This window comes from Salvelinus sp. IW2-2015, unplaced genomic scaffold (genome assembly GCF_002910315.2).
Source record: "Salvelinus sp. IW2-2015 unplaced genomic scaffold, ASM291031v2 Un_scaffold871, whole genome shotgun sequence".
NCBI classification, from domain to species: Eukaryota; Metazoa; Chordata; class Actinopteri; order Salmoniformes; family Salmonidae; genus Salvelinus; species Salvelinus sp. IW2-2015.
The window spans coordinates 331927-353718 of record NW_019942634.1 but is presented as its reverse complement, the minus strand read 5'-3'; the positions used below and the strand labels follow the sequence as shown (position 1 = coordinate 353718).

The window sequence follows — 21792 nt, the reverse complement described above, 5'->3', positions numbered from 1 at the left end:
TTAGACATTTTCCTAAAGTAAAAACCTGCATATAAAACATTCAAGCCACACTGAACAACATTTTTAAAAACGCAGCAAGTGTTTCACGAGCTTGAAAAAAAAGTCCTGTACACACACAAAAAGCAGATTTCTCTCAGTTTCTGCACATCCAGGTTAGTGAGCATTTTTCCTTTGTCAAGATAATCCATCCATCTGACAGGTGTGGCAAATCAAGAAGCTGATTAAACAGCATGATCATTACACAGGTGCACCTTGTGCAGGGTACAATAAAAAAAACACTTTAAAATGTGCAGATGTCACACAATGCCACAGATGTCTCGAGTTGAGGGAGCGTGCTGAGTGCAGGAATGTAATTTTTTTTATAGATAATTTGGCAGTACATCCATCCTCGTGTAACCACGCCAGCCCAGGAACGCCACATACAGCTTCTTCATCTGCAGGATCATCTGTAATAAAGCCCTTTAGTGGGGAAAAACTCATTCTGATTGGCTGGGCCTGGCTCCCCAGTGGGTGGGCCATGGCTGCACCCCTGCCCAGTCATGTGAAATCTATAGATTAGGGCCTAATTTATTTATTTAAATTGACTAATTTCCTTATATGAATTAACTCAATAAAATCTTTGAAATTGTTACATGTTGTGTTTACATTTTTGTTCAGTATAGATTAAAGGGATAATCCAACCCCAGAAATTAAAGCCTTTTAAAACCTGTAAATTTGGGGAAAGCCTATTCTATCAGTGGGTAAAATAAAAATGGGCCCATGATTTAACTCCTAAGTGGTCAGTCTGTGAAAATCGTGTAGGAACGTATCATAGCTACATGGGTCTTGTCACTGGAGATAGTGTTATCCCCCATTACATTTAATAGCGCTTTTAAAACAATTACCTGCACTCCAGTTCGCCAAATCTGCCAATAGATGGTATGGCCATACTTCTCTTGAACACATCCATCCATTTATACAGTCATCACAAAGTACATATTTTGCTTAGATGTGCTCAATCTAAACAGTGTACCAAATTATTCAACCCAGTTTCTCCTTCAAGTACCATATCGCAATGCACCCTGTGTGTCTGTGGGAAAGCTCTGCACTTGCTGTGAGCCAATGACTGTATGAAGCTCTGGGCAGAGACAAACTGCAAGTTAACCCTGTTTAAGACTCCTAAATTGACAGTGCAGTTTCTCTAGGTGATTTTACAGCTAGCTAGCTACTTCACATGCTGATATTGACTGGCATCATGTTTCTTCACATAGTGTTATTTAACTGTTAATCATAGGAATGTGTGGTGGATTATCCCTTTAAGACTTACATGAAAATACAATGGTGGACAACCATATGCACATTGTGAAGTACTACTATGGTTTGGATTCCTATTAATTCAAATAACAGTTTCAGACTTCCTAAATTAAGTTAAAGGGATACTTCAGGATTTTGGCAATGAAGCCCTTTATCTACTTCCCCAGAGTCAGATGAACTTGTGGATACCCTGTTATGTTCCTGCGTGCAGTTTGGAAGTTGCTAACTAGCGTTAGCGCAATGCCTGGAAGTATATGGAAACTATTAGCATGCTAGTAAATACCATAGACTTCCAGTCACTTCGCTAACGCTAGTTATCACTGGCTCGCGATACTACCTAACTTCCTTATACTGGATGCAGAGACAAACGGTATCAATGAGTTCATCTGACTCTGGGGAAGTAGAGCTTCATTGCCAAAATCCCAAAGTATTCCTTTTAGGGAGACCCCCTTGCACCCACCCAAACTGCCAAACTGAATTCAGACAGTGAAATACCCTAACAACCAATCAAAACAGCATGTAAACAGAGAAACACAAATCCAAATTGACTGCAACAGCTGGACAAAGTGGGCTCCTTTCCTAGCGAATAGAACAGCCCCTAACCATGATTTACCAGCACTACGATTTCCTGAGTGTCCTGTCCAAACATGGATTCTAGGATATTATTCTGTATTTCTAACAAGCTTTGTTTGTGTAAAGGCTACTAGGCTTTAGGTACTTTCCTAACCAATCATCTCCATAGCTTTGAAAAACTATGGTAAAAACACACAAAAAATGGCACATAAGCTTTGGTACTGTCTAGCTGTTTTGACTCAAGTTAAGACATCATAAGCCAACGTGGGAAGAAAGCTACAAACTCATTTGTACATCTTGCAATATTATAAGGCAAATATTTGAATCAGCTGGCTGTCAAACAGTATCCCTCGTAATGTGGAGAAAGACGAGACTATAAGCAAGACCATGTAAATCATTACTTTGGTCTCAAAGTAATTAATTTGAAAAAAAATGCTACTAACAGATACCAGCCAAGTACTCAAAAGCCTTTACCCTGCTGAAACCATGGCACCAAACCGTTCCCATAAGGACATAAGGCTTTGTGATTGAAAGACACATTAGCTGCAATAGTTATAGAATAACGTATATAAACATATGCTATTACAAAGTGGTTGAAAAAGGCATTGCGAATTGATGGAAGCTGATTCCAGTTCTGTGGTTGTGTTTTGGATATGATTCATGTAAAACTGGGAGTTTAAGACAATCTTAAAATTTGCCTCGTTTTTGTTTTAGTGGATTGGGGAGCTACACCCCATAAGGACTCAGGTGAGTCGAATTCCCAGCACCTGCTCCAACTCCTGTCTTCTCTGCTGCACCTAAGACACAGAAATGTATATATTTTTAAAGGAATAGTTCACCCAAATTATAAATGACATTGTTAACCGGGTTACGTAAACCAGTCTATGGCCAAGGTATGACATAAATCCATGCATTGYTTTAGTTTCCTTGGTACGGTTTCTAAATGCTAACATTTTAGCATTCGTGACACAAATCACATTCAAGTCATGGTATCGATATTAGCATTTTTTCATATCCAAATCCTCCATAAGTATCTAAAATTAAATTGTGACGCTCAACAAAGTCGCTGAGATGATTTCAAAATGTGCGAAAAACTCTAATATCGGTACCATCATTTTGAAATCATCTAAGCAACTTTGAGTCATAATTCAATTTTAGATACTTTTGGATGATTTGGATATGAAAAACACTAATATAGGTACCATGACTTGAATGGGATGTGCCACAAATGCTAAAACGTTTTTGGAAACCGTGCCAGGGAAATAAAACCAAAGCATGGATTGCAGTCATACCTTGTCCATAGACCGCTTACAGGGTAAGGAAATAATCAATGTGTAATTTGGGTGAACTCTTCCTTTAACAGTGAAATGGCATGGTAAGCATTTCTTTATAAACGTCAACCAGCCCTACCTATATAAAACATCCTAAAAGTATTCATACAGGTGTGTCAACCTTGTTCCCTTTTAGTGATAGACCAATACAGAGTGTACTGCACGGATCCAACAAATATAGCCCTAATGAAAAATATTGCGACCCATCACCCATCCGATGGTGCTGGATGCCTACCTTAGAGTAGACGTATCGGCCTACAGCCTCTGGTACCCAGGGGGCCTGGTAAAACTCAGTCCTCCTCTCCTCCTCTGGGTTACCTGCCACGTCCGTCATCAACTGAAAAACAACAATACATTTACAGGTAAGTGTACAATATTTCAATAACTTGGTCCACCATCTCAATCTCCTCTATACAACATGAGAAGAGGATATGCTTTTGTGTACATTACATTCAAGGCATTGGATTCCTATACATACATTCTATTAAGTAGGACATATGCACAAGCCACTGGATTTACATTGTGAAAATATTTGGCTATGGAAGTGTGCAGAAAGAACCAAAGAGAGAGAGGGAAGGGAGCAGCACTTTGGAATGGAATGCAGCCCTTGATGCCAAGCTATTTACAGTCAGTCAGTACCTTGAGGTCTCGACTCTGGGACTTGAGCCAGTCCTGGATGAAGTCCTGCGGGTTGTTGCTGAAGCTCAACATGAAGTCTCGCTGGGTCTTCAGCTGGTTGATGGACTCAATGGTCTCGTGGATCTGAGAAGAGTCGAGTGAGGACATGCCTGATGAGATACTAGAAATGACATGAAGAGCTGTATGTTTTTATAGTTGGAAAGGCCAGCCCTAATAAGCCTGGACCCAGATCTGTTTATGCCGTCTTGCCAACTGTCTTGGCTATACAGCACAATCCTATCTGGGACCAGGCTAAGCACTAGCCATGCTGATTCAATGACTTCTTCATCCATCACCTAATAAGAGAAATGGACAGATGCTCAAACATTGCACTTCAAACTAAGACCTGAGCAACAGAGGCTCTCCCATTTTACGAAGATATCTACTCACTAGTTCCGTCATGGAAGTTTTATTAGTCACTCAATGAAAACAAGCAAACACTGCAGGCTGCAGCCACTCAAAAGAAAGGGTTATTGCCAAAAGAACCCACTGACTTAAAGCAAGGGTCTGAAACATTCGGACATTATAGTGGTCAGGGTTCCAGACCTCTAAGGATCAATAAAGTTTATTCAATTCAAAATTGACCTTCATCTCCAGGGCGGCGATCTCCTGCTGATTGGTAGTTGAGGACAGGAAACTATTCATCTGGGCCTTCAGAGGATCGTCCACCTCCACGTCAATGTCGTAGCACGCCGTCTTCTTCTGGTCGTTCGGGTCCACGCTACAGAGTGGCGAGAATAGAACAGAGACGTATTAAGACAGTCGTGATCGGTTTTAAGGGATGAACATAGAAAAATCCCTTTAAAAAAATTACAGTACATTAAATGACTAAATACAGATGTAAGAAATGGTATCCCAGACTTTAGTCTGACTGATATTACTAAGCTATAGTAATAAACTATGAACATGGGTTTAGGAACACTTTCAATAGGGCCCGATTCCAACAGGTATTAGATATCAGTATGGAGGCCACAACAAGAAAGCAGCTTGTGGGCCGCAAGTTTGAGATCTCTGGCATATTCCCATCCATTCCGCTCAGATCTATACAAGCACAAGGGGTAAGTGTCGATTTGGGATTGGTTATTAGCCACTCATACACACCTGATCATGTGATTGATGATGATTGGGTCAGGATGCTGCAGCAGGCCAGCCAGCTTCATGGGAATCTCAGAGAACCGCATACGTGTGCAGCCTAAAATCTGCAGTTCAGACAAGTTAAAGGGATAGTTAACCGTTTAAGTAAAGCTTATTTTTGATTTACAAAAAAATAAAATAAAATAAAAAATAAAACATTCCTTTAGGACAGGGGTGTCAAACTCATTCCATGGAAAGCAGAGTTTGATGTTTTGTTATTTTCTTAATTTGTGTGCAATTATGTTCCGAAATGATCAGGGACCATAATTGATCATTCAAGTACAAGGCAGGAGTGAAAACCCGCAGACACTCAGCCATCCATGGAAAGAGTTTGATACCTGTGCTTTAGGACAGTTTCATGTTTCAACATGATAATGCACGACCCCATGTCGCAAGGATCTGTACACAATTCCTGGAAGCTGAAAACTTCCCAGTTCTTCCAATGCCTGCATACTCAGACATGTCACCCATTGAGCATGTTTGTGATGCTCTGTATCGACGTGTAAGACATCGTGTTCCAGTTCCCGCCAATATCCAGCAACTTCGCATAGCCATTGAATAGGAGTGGGACAACATTCCACAGGCCATAATCAACAATCAAATGCAAAGGAGATGTTGCACTGCATGAGGAAAATGGTGGTCACACCAGATACTGAGTGGTTATTTTTTACTCCTTTTTCATGATATCCACTTGGTATTTAGTCTTGTCCCATCGCTGCAACACCCGTACGGACTCAGGAGAGGTGAAAGTCGAGAGCTATGCGTCCCTCGAAACACGAACCTGCCAAGCCACACTGCTCGCTTAACCCGGAAGCCAGCCGCACCAATGTGTCGGAGGAAACACTGAACAACTAGCGACCAAAGTCCACTTGCAGGCGCCCAGCCCGCCACAAGGAGTCGCTAGGACATGCCGGTTGTCAAAACCCTCCCCTAACTCGGCGACCCTCGACCAATTGTGTCCCGCCTCATGGGTCTCCCGGTCGTCTGTGACACAGCCTGGGATCGAACCTGGGTCTGTAGTGATGCCTCATGCACGGCGATGCAGTGCCTTAGGCCGCTGCTTTAAAACATGTTTTTTTTAAAGGTATCTGTGAGAAACGGATGCATATCTGTATTCCCAGTAGTCAAGGGCTTGATGACAAGTTGAACCAGGTGTGCTAACGGCTGGAGGTCCCCGCAGAGAGGTTTGAAAATCCCTGCTTTAGGACAACTGTTATCACACACATTCTACCAACCTAAATGGGCTCTACGTAGGAGTTTCATTCATTGTGGAGTTACTTTTTGTTTGCTGGTATTTCTACATGTTTATGTTGTATTTATGTCAAGTTAAGTTGACAAATGGTTGAGAGCTTTCACAATTGCTCTCTAAGGCTACATGACAAGTAATGTTTAAATTACAGTTCACCCCCCAAAAAACACATTTTGTTATTGTTCCACAAAAGTCTAAATTTGAGCTGTAATCTATTTAGAACTGTGTGGTTTGTTGATCATACTATATCTACATTAAGATAATTCTGCAGGCCTCAAAAAACATTGGCGAACATCCAATTCAACACTGACAATGTTCAATTGAGATGAATTATCCCTTTAAGACGCGAGGCCCTTTGCGTCACTAGGTGCCATCATGAATAAGTAAGTCATCCCTTTAAGCCTTAAGGGCCAGCACCTGTCTGAAGTAGCGGTTGCAGTTGATGTACTCCTTCTCGTGGCTGTCCTGCAGCTTGTTGTTCTTGATGTAGAGCCACAGCGCCTGCATGATGCTAGCCCGTGTCTGGGTGTGTACACCTAGCAGCCGGGCCAGTCTTGGGTCCAGCTTGTACTGTGGGGGCTGTGTGAAGAGGAGGTGGTGAAAGAAGAGGTAAAGGAGGGAGGGGAGAAGGAAAAATGCAGAGGAGAAAAGGAAGAGGGAGATGAGGGCTTTAGGCCAACATAGCCAATTGGAGAACAGATAAACACACTTTCCCATCACATCGTCTCRGTGGGTTACTGGAAATTTAAACATCACTATTCAACCCTCAAAATCAACATGCAGATATTAAACACGTGTTTGGAAGTATAATACTTCAAATGTGGTAATGCCAGTTTGGCTTTTAAAATTGGCACGCCTCCACTTCCCTAAAATGAAATACATCTTGCGAAAGGGCTGACAGTCACACATCTGCCATGCATCCTTCAGTTGACCTTCCCCCATATCTATTATCAGGATCATGTTCATTACGGAAAGCAACGGAAAATCTTTTAAAACATTTTGCAATGGAAAACAAAAATGTGTGTTTCTTACTGGACAGTTAGTCCCTCCCTGTTTCAGTCAGTTTTCTTTGGTTTGGTGCCTAATTAATAATAATAATTATTGATTGGATTTATATAGCACTTTTCTACCAACTGAGGTACTCAAAGTGCTTTACGTAGTAGGGGGYAACTCACCTCATCCACCACCAATGTGTAGCACCCACCTGGGTGATGCACGGCGACCATTTATGTGTCAGAACGCTCACCACACATCAGCATTCAGTTGGAGAGGTGAGGAGTGATCTGCCAATTAGGAATGGGGGGGATGATTAGCTGGCCATGATGGAATGGGGCCAGGTTGGGAATTTAGCCATGACAACGGGGTTAACACCCCTACTCTTACGGTAAGTGCCATGGGATTTTTAATGACCACAGTGAGTCAGGACACCCATTTAAAGTCCCATCCGAAAGATGGCACACTACGTAGGGCAATGTCCCCTTCACTCTCCTGGGCGATTTGGATCTCCTTAGACCAGAAGCCCTTCAACACCACTTCCAGCAGCATCTGGTCTCCCATCCAGGGACCTACCAGGACCAACACTGCTTAGGTTCAGAGTTGAACCAGTAATGGGATACAGGGTGGTATGCTGCGGGCAAACATGACCCTGATAACGTCTGAGTGACTACGTAGTAATAACAGTCAAAACATACATCACAATTTTATGAACAAAATTGTCATCACCCTGTGATGGCATGTGACATTTCACCATAGCTACTCTGGTTTATTGGTACTGTAATGTCTACGTGTTACCATGCCGTATTACACGTCTGTGTGTCAGTATTAACTTCGTTTTTGGAGAGATTGAGATCTTTTCAGTGATAAGCACAATTAATATTAGCAGCACAGATGCACCGCTCTGTTCAACAGTGGGAAGGGTACTCTACACACAGCCTAGAGCTGGTGAGCTGCGGGGGAGCAAGGGATGAGTGTGGGCTCTGGCGCCGCCTCTGGCGCCGCCTCTGATCATACTCTTGCTTCCCCATAGCTAACCAGTCACCACCAGCCTTTATGTAGTTACCCTTTGACTGGTTAGGAAACAAGCTGCTTTACGGAATAAAAACAATAGCAGCATTGAGTTAAATAGTTAACAGTCTAGCTATGTTTTTCTCCCCCTTGAGTATAGAAAAGTAGGCTGGCTTTGAATGTGTAGTCTCGCTCAACCCTCCCACATTCCCCACTGCATTTCATAGCCAGGTTCTGTAGCCAAGTCTCCCTCTTTTCCTCAGAAAACCGCCTGATTCTAGCCCTTACCGTTCAAAAGATATGACCAATAATACGGTTGCGTTTTCTTTCCCAAGCGCACTGGCGGGTCGCATTTATATTCATAAAGCATAGCGCGGGACAGTTCAAAGACTATGCTTCTTGCGGACTGGACCGTTAACCATTTGTTTAGGCTACACCTTGTTCAGTCATGTTCTTATTAGCCAACTTTAAATCTGAGAATTTTATTCGTCAAATGCGCGGAATACAACWAGTGTAGACCTTACCGTGAAATGCTTACTTACAAGCCCTTAACCAACAATGCAGTTAAGAAAAATATAAACTAAAGTAGATKTTTTTTTATTTTGTGACTAAATAATGAGACTATATACGGGGGAACCGGTACCAAGTCAATGTGTGGGGGTAAAGGTTAGTTGAAGACATTTGTACATGTAGGTAGGGGTAAAGTCACTATGCATAGATAATATAMTAGTAGCAGCAGTGTAAACAGCCTAGGGCTTGTTCAGCAGGACACAATGTTTTGGAACTTTCAGATAGAACTATGCTATGTAGAACAATGCAAAATATATTTGGCCTAAACCCTCCCCTATACCCAAAATAATAATTATAACAAAGTGGATAGCAGAGAACATACTCTCACTTCTTGGACAGACCAGAGACTTGGATATGCCMTTTTACAAACGGTTCTTCATCCTGTAAGCATTTTTATAGCGCACAGGGCTGCGGGCCAAAAGGTTGTGGGTTCACATACCACCGTGGAKAAGAGTAGGGGAGGAAAGATCTCCTTTAGAGTAAAAGCATTGCCTGAATCGATCATCGTATTTTTGTCTTCTATAAACATTTCATGCAATTCTATGTAACTTTACATATTAGTTGAATATCTTTTTAATACCACACAAAATTACAGGCTAAGAATGGACAGAGATATAGGCCTGTGTTCATATTATCATATTTCTCCAATGCCAAATCAGCGTGTGTCTTGTCRGCAGTTAATTTAATCTGAGACGTCATTATGAATCTGAGCATGGTACTTTCAAAAGTTAGGCTTACCTTTCCACCCCAGAAGGTAGGCCTACCTACACAGATAAACGTAAGCTTTAACTGCTGGCTACTCTTCTTCGGTGGCTTAACCCAATCAGAGGTCACAAGTGTTTCCRAAAAAGCTGTCTGGGTGWWTAGCTTAAATCAATCCATAGTGACAGAATTAGATTACTTCCCAAGCAAAGTCGGCCTCTGAACGTCAAAGAAACTAGCTTATTGGGAGGTCAATAACATATTGTTTTTAATAAAATCAAGTATAGCAGTAGCACGCTATCAAAGTTGACCTCCGGTCCCTCTCATCTCCGCGCTCTCCTTCTCAAACTGAACAGATTGTTAGTGAATTTTTTGGACTTGGCCTAATCAAAAATTATTTTAGGAAGAAACCTTTGACTCTCCTCCTGAACTYCCACCGTAGCCCAGTCATTGGGTAAGTAGCACACACACACAAAAAAGTTTTGGATCTGCAATAGCAGAGCAGGCTGGGGCTCAGGGTTGGAATATCCATTGCCGTGTATAATGCAGCCTAGTTTTATTTACACCATCCCAGCAGCAATCTTAGAAATATAACTCTGCTCTGTCCCTCTGAGCATGCACTTTGTAGCCTATAAGCTATGGATCACTTGATTGAGACCACACTAATTAGCCTATAGGCACACTTGATATTGAGCACCCAGTGGAGAATCAGAGATGAGGGGCGGCATCGGCACTATATGACTATAGTAAAAAAAAAATAAGACAATGACCCAACACACATCTAGGCTGTGTAAGGGCTATTTGACCAAGGAGAGTGATGGAATGCTGCTTCAGATGACCTGACCTCCACAATCACCRGACCTCAACCCAACTGAGATGGTTTGGGATGAGTTGGACCGCAGAGTGAAGGGAAAYCAGCCAACAAGTGCTCAGCATATGTGGGAACTCCTTCAAGACTGTTGGAAAAGCATCCCAGGTGAAGCTGGTTGAGAGAATGCCAAGAGCGTGCAAAGCTGTCATCAAGGKAAAGTGTGGCTACTTTGAAGAATCTAAAATATATTTTGATTAACACTTTTTTGGTTACTACATGATTCCATATGTGTTATTTCCTAGTTTTGATGTCTTCACTATTATTCTACAATGTAGAAAATAGTCAAAATAAAGAAAAACCCTTGGATGAGTAGGTGTGTCCAAACTATGGACTGGTACTGTATATGTCATATTTCTCTTGTTGGGAAGAGAATAGGATGTTATGCAGAKAAATGTTGGTAGGACAAGGCTATGGATGTTTGTGCACATCGAAGTCAGTGATTTATGTTTACTATAGGTTAATGAGGCAATACAAATGTGATGTGACTAAAATGAAAGGGCATGTATAGTAGACTAAAATGGCCAACTGCCATTTTGACAATAACTAGACTAAATCATTATTCAAATGACAAATGTGACTAAGACCTAATAGACTAAATCAAATTTAAGTGCACAAAATATACACTGGTGTGTGTGTGTATACCTGGTGGTCCAGCATTAGGAGGAGGGTGCATTTCACGCTCACGTCCCCTGGTCTCTTCACCTGGAAGCCGTCTGTCTCCTGGGTGGTGGGCATCCTGTGCCACTGAGAGAATACAGAGAGAGTTTAGAACTGTGGGTCATATTAATTAGTGCAAGACATTTTGCAAACGAAATTAAAAACAATTGTTTATTGGACAAGTTTAGCAACTCCCTCCACATTTCGGCTTGTTTTGAGTCATGTTCATTAGGCACCAAATGGTAGAAAATMGACAAACAGGGAGGGTCTAACTGCACTTGTCCAATAAGAAACTAATTATCTTTTTCCGATGCAAAACATTTTCCGCTGTGTGCCCAAAAGAACTTGACATGGTGCAAAAACAGCACACTAACATCTATTCTTCTTTAGTGTGGGCTTTATTGAGATTCTCTTCATGCAAGCCGTTCTCTACATAACCATCCCTCAACACCATTCGTAGGATCAACATGGCTGTGTGCTACATGGCTGTGTGTTATTATATTGAAGTTTCATTACGGTAAGCCTTTCATTTTTTTGTTCATGTCTGACCAATTGAACAGTGGTGGCAAATTGAACGCTTGTTCAGTGGTACTATTCTAAAAACGTTGTCAATGTAGTTGACAAAGTATGTATTGGTGTCCTTCATACCTCTACCAAGTGGTTATCAGGTCCATACAGTTCCTTGTCGAGCTCAATGACCAGACTCTTAAAGAAAGACGAAAACTTCCTCTTCTGTTTCCCAGGCTAGGAATAGCATGTGCGGAAAGAATAGAAGAAAACAAAATCATTCACACTGGTATTTTTTGTTTTACAGTGTTTTGCTARAGCTGCATTGTTTGGTACCTACCACATTAGGGGGCTGTGGCTGGCGAAAACCTAACATTCTGGGAGAAGTTGGCTAAGTTTACACCCCCCCAACAAAACTCACCCCTGCCAATGACTTTTTGCGCAACATGTCCCCTCTCACCCCTTCCCTCTCTCCTTCCTACACACACTCTAACCACTGAAGCAATGGAAAACAAGAAATAAATCCCCCCCTTTTTAATGTGGCTGCAGCCAAGCCAGTCATCGCATGCGTTCCAAATGGCACCATATGCCATATATAGTGCACTACTACCATAGGTCTCTGGTTAAAAGTAGTTCACTARATAGGGAGCCGTTTGGGATGCAGTCAATGACTGTCAGCTGGAAGATGAGAAGTATGAAGCGTGCATGTCGACTCATGGCACGTAGCAGAAAGAACGAGCCATGGTTTCAATTCCTTGTTTCGGAGAAAAGAGGAACATGAGAGAAAAACGGAAAAAACATCTGGCTGGGTAGTGTAAGCCAAGGACACAGGCCAACAGAATTGGAGAACGCTGAAGTTYAGTGCCTAAAATATTTTTAGAGACAGGCTCAGGTAGTAAATTGTAAAAAAGGGGCATTAGATTCAGATGAAATGGTGGGGGCAAAAACAATATTTCTGAGCATACTCAACACCACACGTATTTGGACAGTTAAGTAAAAAATTGTGAATTTGGCTCTATGCTCCAGCATTTTGGATTTGAGATCAAATGTTTCCTATTACCATTTAGAAATYAAGGCACTTTATGTACTAGTCTCCCCCCCATACAAAGTAATAAGTATTAMGTCGAATTCACTGATAATGTGAAAAGTTTAGTATTTGGTACCATATTCCTTATACGCTGTAGCCAGGGTTCCATACAATTGGCGACAGATTTTCATGTGAATATTCTAAATTCTGTATGTAAAGAAAAATAGGCAAATTYGTTTCCATCAAACTGACTTTTTGCAGATAAACAGCTGTGCATGACGACGTAGTATCAATATTTATTGGACATTTGCATAAAGCTCATTACCATGCACTTTATCCWCCATAAGTCATAAACTTATGAACTTTAAAACTTATTTCAGCCTATAAACTCTGCAACTCCCCATTTTAAAATCGCACGACCATGAGTTTCCCAGCGAGATGGTTTTAACATCAATATTTGCGCATAAAAGCATATCCACCGCAAATGTCGCATAATCCATTTCACCAACAACAAAATGATCTACCAAATTTCCACCAGACCTGTCATTACTTTTTTTTTTTTTTTATGCGTCAGGCAAATCATCTGCATGAAATGGTTGTAAGGAAATGTGGTTAATGACTACATAAAGCTTGTGTCTCTACAAACMTGGATGCATTTGTAGTGGAGATTTGATATCCACTCCAAATAAAGTTGTAACATACATTCAGAACATAGTGTAACGGAGATAAGCGAGAGAGACGTCATACGCACTATAATAAAGCTGGAACATGTTTTCTAAAATGTATGTATTACAACGCTTATAACAGTTAATGGTTTTTGATCATGGCTGCAGCTTTAATGGTTGGCTCCAATTTTCCCATTTCTGTCTAATCGCTGCAGCCTCATATACAGACAATATTTCCAACAGAAAATTCAGTGACACTATTTGGATAGTCCATCTGTAGATGGTCTATAATTGCTCAATTAACTATCAACAAATGTTAAATTACTATCAACTAACCCCTACGCGAGGTATCTACTGCAGCACAAGATATTCCAAAGCGCACACATCCCTGGGTCGCTCATCTTTTCAGTTTGCTGCAGCTAGTGACTGGAACGAGCTGCAAACCAAACTCAAACTGGACAGTTTTATCTCCAGCTCTTCACTCAAAGACTCAATCGTGGACACTAACTGACAGTTGTGGCTGCTTCGCGTGATGTCTTGTTGTCTCTACCTTCTTGCCCTTTGTGCTGTTGTCTGTGGCCAATAATGTTTGTACCATGTTTTGTGCTGCTACCCTGTTGTTGTCACCATGCTGTGTCGTTACCATGCTGTGTCGTTACCATGCTGTGTCCCAGCCCCCGTCCCCGCAGGAGGCCTTTTGCCTTTTGGTAGGCCGTCATTGTAAATAAGAATTTGTTCTTAACTGACTTGCCTAGTTAAATAACTATTTTTTTTATAGTTTGTTTTGGTTGCGTTTCAGATAATGTTTTGCCCAGTAGGAACAGAATGGTGAATAATGTAGTGTCATTTTGAAGTCACTTTTACTGTTAGTAAGAATAGAAGATGTTTCTGGACACTCCTAAATTAATGTGGATTTTTACCATGATTATGGAAAGTCATTAATGAATCATGATGAGTGAGAAATGTAGAGGCACAAAGACCATACCCACTGAAAAATGCTTACCTCCCCTGTTATTGTAATGGTGAGAGGTTAGCATGGTTTGTTGTAGGCCAACCTCACTCATCATGATTTTTCTTAATCATGGCATTATCAAGGTTTATTTAAAAGGTGTTCAGAAACATCTTATCTACTCATTTAGAAAGAAAATTACTCTGGTCATCAATCACTATTCTGCTCCTATTGGGCAAAACATAACTCAAAACACAAACCTAAATCGAGTTTGTCGAGTCAGAAGCTTGATGTACTCATTGCGTGCTAGGAACATGGGTCCAAATACTCAATTTTTTACTACTAAAATGAATTTTTCCAAATAATTACAACTTCGTCAAATGGGGGGGGACTAGATATACAGTGCATTCGGAAAGAATTCAGACCTTGACTTTTTCGAKATTTTGTTATGTTACAGCCTTATTCTAAAATTGATTCAATTGTTTTTCTACACAGTATCTACACACGATAACCCATAATGACAAAGGAAAAACAGGGCAGGAAATGTTTGCTAATTTATAATTAAAAAAATTAAATACCACACTTGCATAAGTATTCAGACCCTTTACACAGTACTTTGTTGAAGCACCTTTGACAGCGATTACAGCCTTGAGTCTTCTTCGGTATGAAGCTACAAGCTTGGCACACCTGTATTTGGGGTTTCTCCCATTCTTCTCTGCAGATCCTGTCAGGTTGGATGGGGAGCGTTGCTGCACAGCTATTTTCAGGTCTTTCCAGAGATATTCAATCAGGTTCAAGTCCAGGCTCTGGCTGGACCACTCAAGGAAATTCAGAGACTTGTCCCAAAGCCAATGCATTGTCTTGGCTGTGTGCTTAGGGTCGTTGTCCTGTTGGAAGGTGAACGTTCGCCCCAGTCTGAGGTCCTGAGCCCTCAGGAGGTTTTCATCAATAATCTCTCTGGACTTTGCTCCGTTCAGCTTTCCCTTGATCCAGACTAGTCTCCCAGTCCCTGCCGCTGAGGAGTGGCTTCCATCTGGCCACTCTACCATAAAGGCCTGATTGGTGGAGTGCTGCAGAGATAGTTGTCCTTCTGGAAAGTTCTCCCATCTCCACAGAGGAACTCTGGAACTCTGTCAGAGTGACCATTCGGTTCTTGGTCACCTCCCTGACCAAGGCCCTTCTCCCCGATTTCTCAGTTTGGCCAGGCAGCCAGCTCTAGGAAGAGACTTGGTGGTTCCAAACTTCTTCCATTTAAGAATGATGGAGGGCACGGTGTTCTTTGGAACTTCAATGCTGCACAAATGTTTTGGTACCCTTCCACAGKTCTGTGCCTGTTTTCCCTTTGTCATTTTGGGGTATTGTGTGTAGATTGCAGAGCATTTTTTAATCAATCAATTTCAGAATAAGGCTGTAACGTAATAAAAAAAATTAAAAAGTCAAGGGGTCTGAATACTTTCCGAAGGCACTGTATAAAGTGCTTTCATTTCTAAACTGTAAAACAGTTTGTATGAAAATCCCCTCGAATGAAAAGGTGACATTTTGTACTGTCGCCTCATGAAACATCTCAAAACKCAAAACGCTGGAGCATAGAGACAAATTTTAGGTTCTGTCCAACTACATATGGTGTTGATTGTACATCGCAAAAATAACATGGTGTTATACGAGTATAACAAACAAGCTCTATGGATGCAGTTTAATTCAGGTATCGTTTCCTCCYCTTTAAAAAAWMMTTTCCCTACATGGTGGATGACGACCAATACCTACTGGCTTGTGACTTACGACTAAACTTTGGCTAGAAATATGACTTCATTTGTCTTGTGTGGTTTTAGGTGGGTGACGTCACAAGTTTTAGGCTAGCTACCACTGGCGTCAGATAGACACAGTTGGGTCACTTACATCCTCAAGGAGTTTTCCCTCCACCCTTAGTTCCCAGGATGACACTTTTTCTACCTCTTCGCCTTCTGGCTTGCCGGGTGTGTAGGTGTTGGATATGTAGATCCTCAACTTGCGCTTTTGCTGAGAGGTAAACAAGAGCACACATCACAACCTTACAAAGAAAGTGTTTCCTATACCAATGTTGGGGAGGCCACCCTTCCTAGTTCTCTTGCCTGACAGATCTAAAATAATTTTTGCAGATCTAGACAGACTAAAATAATTTGACATAAACTGGATGTTGCCCTGGATTTCGCTTTGGGAGCCTTTGTATACTGACTGAAGAGGAATCTAAGGGAAACACTGGAAGACCAAATTGTGTTAATTGATCAATGTATGATTATTATCTTACAATACCATACATACAAATGAGTTTGAGCTGTACCGTAATGGGCTTTTTGATGGCTTCCTGGATCTCCATGCGTTTGCGGGCGATGGTCTGGTCCAGCTTCCTCTCAAAGGCCAGCAGGTCCATATAGGCCTCAGACTCTGGAACCAGGTCTCGGATCTGGAACAAGGAGGATTCAATATGTGGGGGATATGGGGTCTTCCTCCCCATTCGGGAATAAATGGATCGATCCAGAGCCATATACTGTATGCATATCTATGGTTTTAGATCAAACTATTATTTTTCAAGGGGGCAACGTTTATACTCACCCTCTGTGGTAGCACCTTGTCGGCCATCCTGCGCCTTTTGCTGCAAAAACACAAATCGAGACAAAGTGTTAGATCTTCACGCATCTTTAATGGAATATTGTAAGGCAATTAGAATGTTGGCTATTTAAACAGAAACACCTTTATGATGATAGCTACACTATTCCACAGATAGAGGATTGGGATGTGTTCATTCAGGTAAAACGTACCAAAATGTTTTGCAACATTTCTTATTGGACGACTTCAGATGGTACCGCCACYTTTCAATATGTTTTCTTCCGCTTCGTGCCTACTGAATATGACCCTGATGCCTGTTCAGGCTCACAACTCTTTGGACCCAAAGGCTAACACTTATCACAATTTAATCAACAAAAGCTTTTGTTTTCTTTGATCGAATTAAACTAGCTCCACCTTGCTTAAAAGTAAATCCAATTATTCAGGGCCTTTCACTTTCAGRCCTTGGTTCGACTCGCTAATCAAGTGCCAAGGATCTCATATATACTGAGTAAAAATATAGAACGCAACATGTAAAGTGTTGGTCCCATGTTTCATGAGCTGAAATAAAAGATCCTAGAAATGTTCCATATGCACAAAAAGCTTATTTGGCAAAAATGTGAACAAATTTGTCCAGAACCCTATTAGTGAGCATTTCTCCTTTGCCAAGAAAATCCATCCACCTGACAAGTGTGGCATATCAAGAAGCTGATTAAACACTAGAGCTGTTGCCAGAGAATTGAATGTTCATTTCTTTACCATAAGCCGCCTCCAACGTTATTTTAGAGAATTTGGCAGTACGTCCAACCGACCTCAACTGCAGACCACGTGTAACTACGCCAGCCCAGGACCTCCACACCGGCTTTTRCCCCTGCGGGATCGTCTGAGACCAGCCACCCAGACCGCTGATGAAACTGAGGAGTATTTCTGTCGGTAACAAAAGCCCTTTTGTGTYGGGTAAAACGTATTCTAATTCCCTGGGCCTGGCTCCCCAGTGGGTGGGCCTATGCCCTCCCAGTCCCACCCATTGCTGCACCCCTGCCCAGTCATGTGAAATCAATAGATTAGGGCCTAATAAATGTATTTCAACTGACCGATTTCCTTATATGAACTGTAMTATTAAGTAAAATCGTTGAAATTGTTGCATCTACATTTTTGGTCAGTATATTTTGAAAACTACATTCAAAAACACAGACCCTTGCGGTAAATCAAAATGATAGAAATAACCACCAGAAATCCATCCTCCCAAACATTTACAAGCAGATGACCTCATTCCATTTTGAGGTAAAAAAAAAAAGAAAGAAAAAAAAGATGCCCTTGTCCACGTGGCTCTGTCTGGCAGTGGGGCATGGTCATGGGACGTCTTCTTTGTTTTTAACTCCTCTGTGCAGCAGATTGTGTGGAGCAACAGACAGACCACTGACTGAGAGGACAGGGGTACAAAAGAGTCTTTCAGTAGTGTCCCTACACCACCGTCACTATCAAAGACCCTGGAAGGATCCCAAAAGACCYTGACCGTCTGTCTTGTGTGTCATTAATGTACCACCACACGGCTGACTTCTAGTACTGTGGTGTACACTTAATGGTCATAAAGGGCTTGTACTTGTTTGTGGGGGATCACATGGTGCTCTATTAGTTGTGGTTACCAGATGCATTATCATTGACAGTAGTGCAGTTAGGTTGCATGTCTTCATGACATGAAGTATTCAGCATTCAAACTGCATCATTCATTCAAAAATAACTGTGCCTGAGAATTCACCAAGAACGATAACCTGGTATAGACAATAGCCGAGTCCGAATAATCATACTAGCTTTCTAAATAGTAGGCCTTTTAGGTATGTGAAATTTCGAAAAGCGAGTATGCTTAAAATTCCAGGATGTTATTTTCCTTTTGGCTTTTCATCTAGTAGAATTCGCTGCACATTTMTGAGGAATAAAAGAGTATTTACAGACTCACGTGTGTGTGACAACAGCTGATAATGAGATAAGGGCACACGTTGTACCCAAATGAACGAATGGCGGGAATCAGCGCAACATTAGATGATACATTCTCAGGATGGGTGAGCCTAGTATGTTGATATTTGTTGCTTACTGCATTAATTTTTACTAYGCAGTATGTTCTAAATAGTATGTAGTTCGATTAGTAAATAGTGTGTAGTTTTAGTAAGTAAGTAGTAGGCATGACAGATTTCAGACAAGGCCAATGTCTGGCAAGACCAAATATATTTGTGTACAGCCATAATCCTCAGTCATGGTTAATCAATATGCTGTGCAATGGCGCCCCACAAACCCCACCACCACTACAACAACCCCGATGTCCCCTTCTAAAAACAGACTGTGTGCCCCCCAGACAGTCTACCCAACCCACCCCCTAACTCACCCACGCCTTGGGCCTCCCAGCCCCCCCTGCGGTTGTTGTTGAAGGAATCGCTTTCGGGAGGCGTCCATGGCCGATTGCCCCATTCCTATGCGTAAGGGCATGTTCCCGCCCCCATAAGAGGGTCCAGGGCCCCCAATTGGCCCCATCGGGATCCCCCTGTTGGGTGGCATACCAGGGTGCTGGAAATGAAAAGCACCGGGGGACAGAAAGGGGTTACATTTATGGCAAACTGACAACTTTCTTCCTCACTGAAGTGATCAATGTTTGTTATGATATCTTTCAAAGAGGAACCATGTATTAGTAATACAAGTTTACGTAGCCTAACACATTATGCATGAACTAGCTACATATAGTCATGCATATGGCGGTGATGAAAAAGCTTGCATTTCGGCTGCCTGTTAATTTGCAAACTTTGTTTTCCAACAACTGACAGTAGCCAGCAAGCAACCACGTGATGTATGATTAGCTGTATGAAGCTAGCCARAATAAGGATTAGCCACAATCGTTTAATTTGCGGTTGGCCTTTAAAATAAAAGCCTCCAATTGAAAGTAATAGTGATATCATGCCATATTTGGACTAGATAAGGCTAGAATATTTTTATAWCAATTAAACAAAAGACAATTAGTTCATTTGAAAACACACTGTGGATGTATTAGACTTTAGAATTGCATTGGGGCATATTTACATGCAGTGTAAAGCCTAACCTATGGACTGTGCACCCATTAAATGGGGTTTCACACAACACAACTGTGTAGAATTTACACAAATATAAGCTTCTTAGCTCTTACTGTGGGATTTCGAATGGAAGGGGATCACCCTTCCAGTCAGTCTATTGGACATTCATATTGCACTGTACAGCAGTTTTTAACAGTCACACAATAAGAGATAAGACGCTATTATTTGAGTATGACTGAGTAGGCTGATACCCCATTTCATAGGTACAACATCCATAGGTTAGGCTGTACAGTGCACGTGAGTATGCCCTAATGCAATTATAAAGTATAACACAGTTAGTGCAATTAACAGATTTGTACTTGTGTAAAATTAACTCATTGTCTTTTMTTGAATTTATGTAACATTCCGACTTTGTTAAGCATTATCGAGTCCAAAAACGGCATTATTCCACTATTTGTATCCGTTTGAATCACTTTCAAAAGGGGGACGTTTATTTTGAAGGCGAGCCGCAAATTACACTATTYTGGCTAGCTTCACATAGGTATGATCAACTACTCACGCCGCGGTCAGTTTTTCACTTTCTTGAAATGCGGAAGTTGCCAGATTAAATGAAAAGTCAATATACCACAGATTAATAGGAAACGCWAATTAATTTTCTAACTACAGTAGCTGCATTGCCACTTGTCTGATACTTACAGCAGTGTCTAGCTAACTTTACTAGCTAGTAGTTAGCCTAACCCAACACTGTTTTTGTAACATGATAACGTTATACAGTAACGTTGCTTAACTTGTCACTAAGTAATATTACTTGCCATATTTTAGCCAATAAAGCAACGTTATCACGGTAAATGATATGCAATTAGTTACAAGTTAGCCGAGGGGAAACCTCTCGACAAGTTACCTGATGGTACTGAGGAGTGGCATTCATGGCTCGGAAACCCGAATTCTGTTGGATRCCTGGCATCCTCATTCCACCGCCAGCATGTCCAGCGTTCATGGGGTTAACACTGGGGTTCATCTGAGTAGCCGGAAAGCCCCCTCTTGAAGCCATTTTCGGAGCTACAAGTGGTGGTAGGTCGCCGTGAAGTTTTCGGTGTTGAGAACAAGCTGTCTTGCTGATTGTACACAGGCCAAACGTTTATTCTCCACGCGTGTTGACAGTTGTGTAGCTAGTAAACATTGCCAATATAAAGCTAGCCAACTGAGCGTAACGTTACTAACGTTAGCTAGCTAACCAGTTCCGGGGTGTTTATTTGCGAGTGATGACCGACGGTCGCTTTACTCCTTCCTACAAAGTGGTATATTTGTATCATCCCCTCCCCAAATAGTTGAATTTGTCAGGCCAATTTATATTAATGGTCACAAGAGCATGTTGAAGAGTCTGTCCAATGTCTGAAGATAGAAGTGTGTGCGCCGTGTCAACTGCCAGTGCCGCCTCCTACTAGRTAGTTGTTGCCAGATTGGTTGAAACCATAGAGGATGATAGAGGCCTCTAGTGGTCAAAAGGCTATGTTAGCATGGGCAGCGCCATTGAGGGCTTCCACTATTTTAATTMAGTCAACTGGGTGAGACTTCCAACTTCATTGGCTGATCCCTCCTGMTGACCCTGTTGGAGTCATGTCCAACCCAGTCATCAGAAGGGATCAGCCAATCYTGAAGAATAAAATTGACTACTTCAAAATGGAGATAGCATCTGCATGGGCAGTGCCATTGAGGCTATAATGGCACAGATACAAAGATGAGTCCTATCTCTACAGCTGAAACTTTTGAAAGCTCCCTTTCTGCAAGAATGGGGGGAATGGGTTRTATTTGTCACTGTTCCGACTGTAGCAAAGATACTTTACTCTGAGACTGAAGGCTACAATGTCAACCCTCATGCCAAATACAATGTCTGAGTCTATAGGCTTTAAAATCAAGACATTTTCAAAAACACATAGCAAGCTAAA

The 21792-nt window shown here is 41.6% G+C and overlaps 1 protein-coding gene across 1 annotated transcript; it reads right to left on the bottom strand.

Annotated features, from left to right (window-relative positions):
• Nucleotides 1-2080: 2080 nt before the first annotated feature.
• smarcd2 (SWI/SNF related BAF chromatin remodeling complex subunit D2) lies at nucleotides 2081-21290 on the bottom strand. Its single transcript, XM_024136305.2, has 13 exons — nucleotides 20748-21290; nucleotides 19171-19349; nucleotides 16800-16839; nucleotides 16528-16650; nucleotides 16107-16226; nucleotides 11711-11806; nucleotides 11048-11149; nucleotides 6676-6837; nucleotides 4977-5074; nucleotides 4461-4596; nucleotides 3837-3959; nucleotides 3433-3534; nucleotides 2081-2663 (listed from the first exon to the last, which is right to left on the bottom strand). Exons 1-13 carry the CDS (start codon nucleotides 20895-20897, stop codon nucleotides 2610-2612), a joined length of 1485 nt encoding a protein of 494 aa, XP_023992073.1. The 5' UTR covers nucleotides 20898-21290; the 3' UTR covers nucleotides 2081-2609.
• Between the last annotated feature and the right edge of the window lie 502 nt (nucleotides 21291-21792).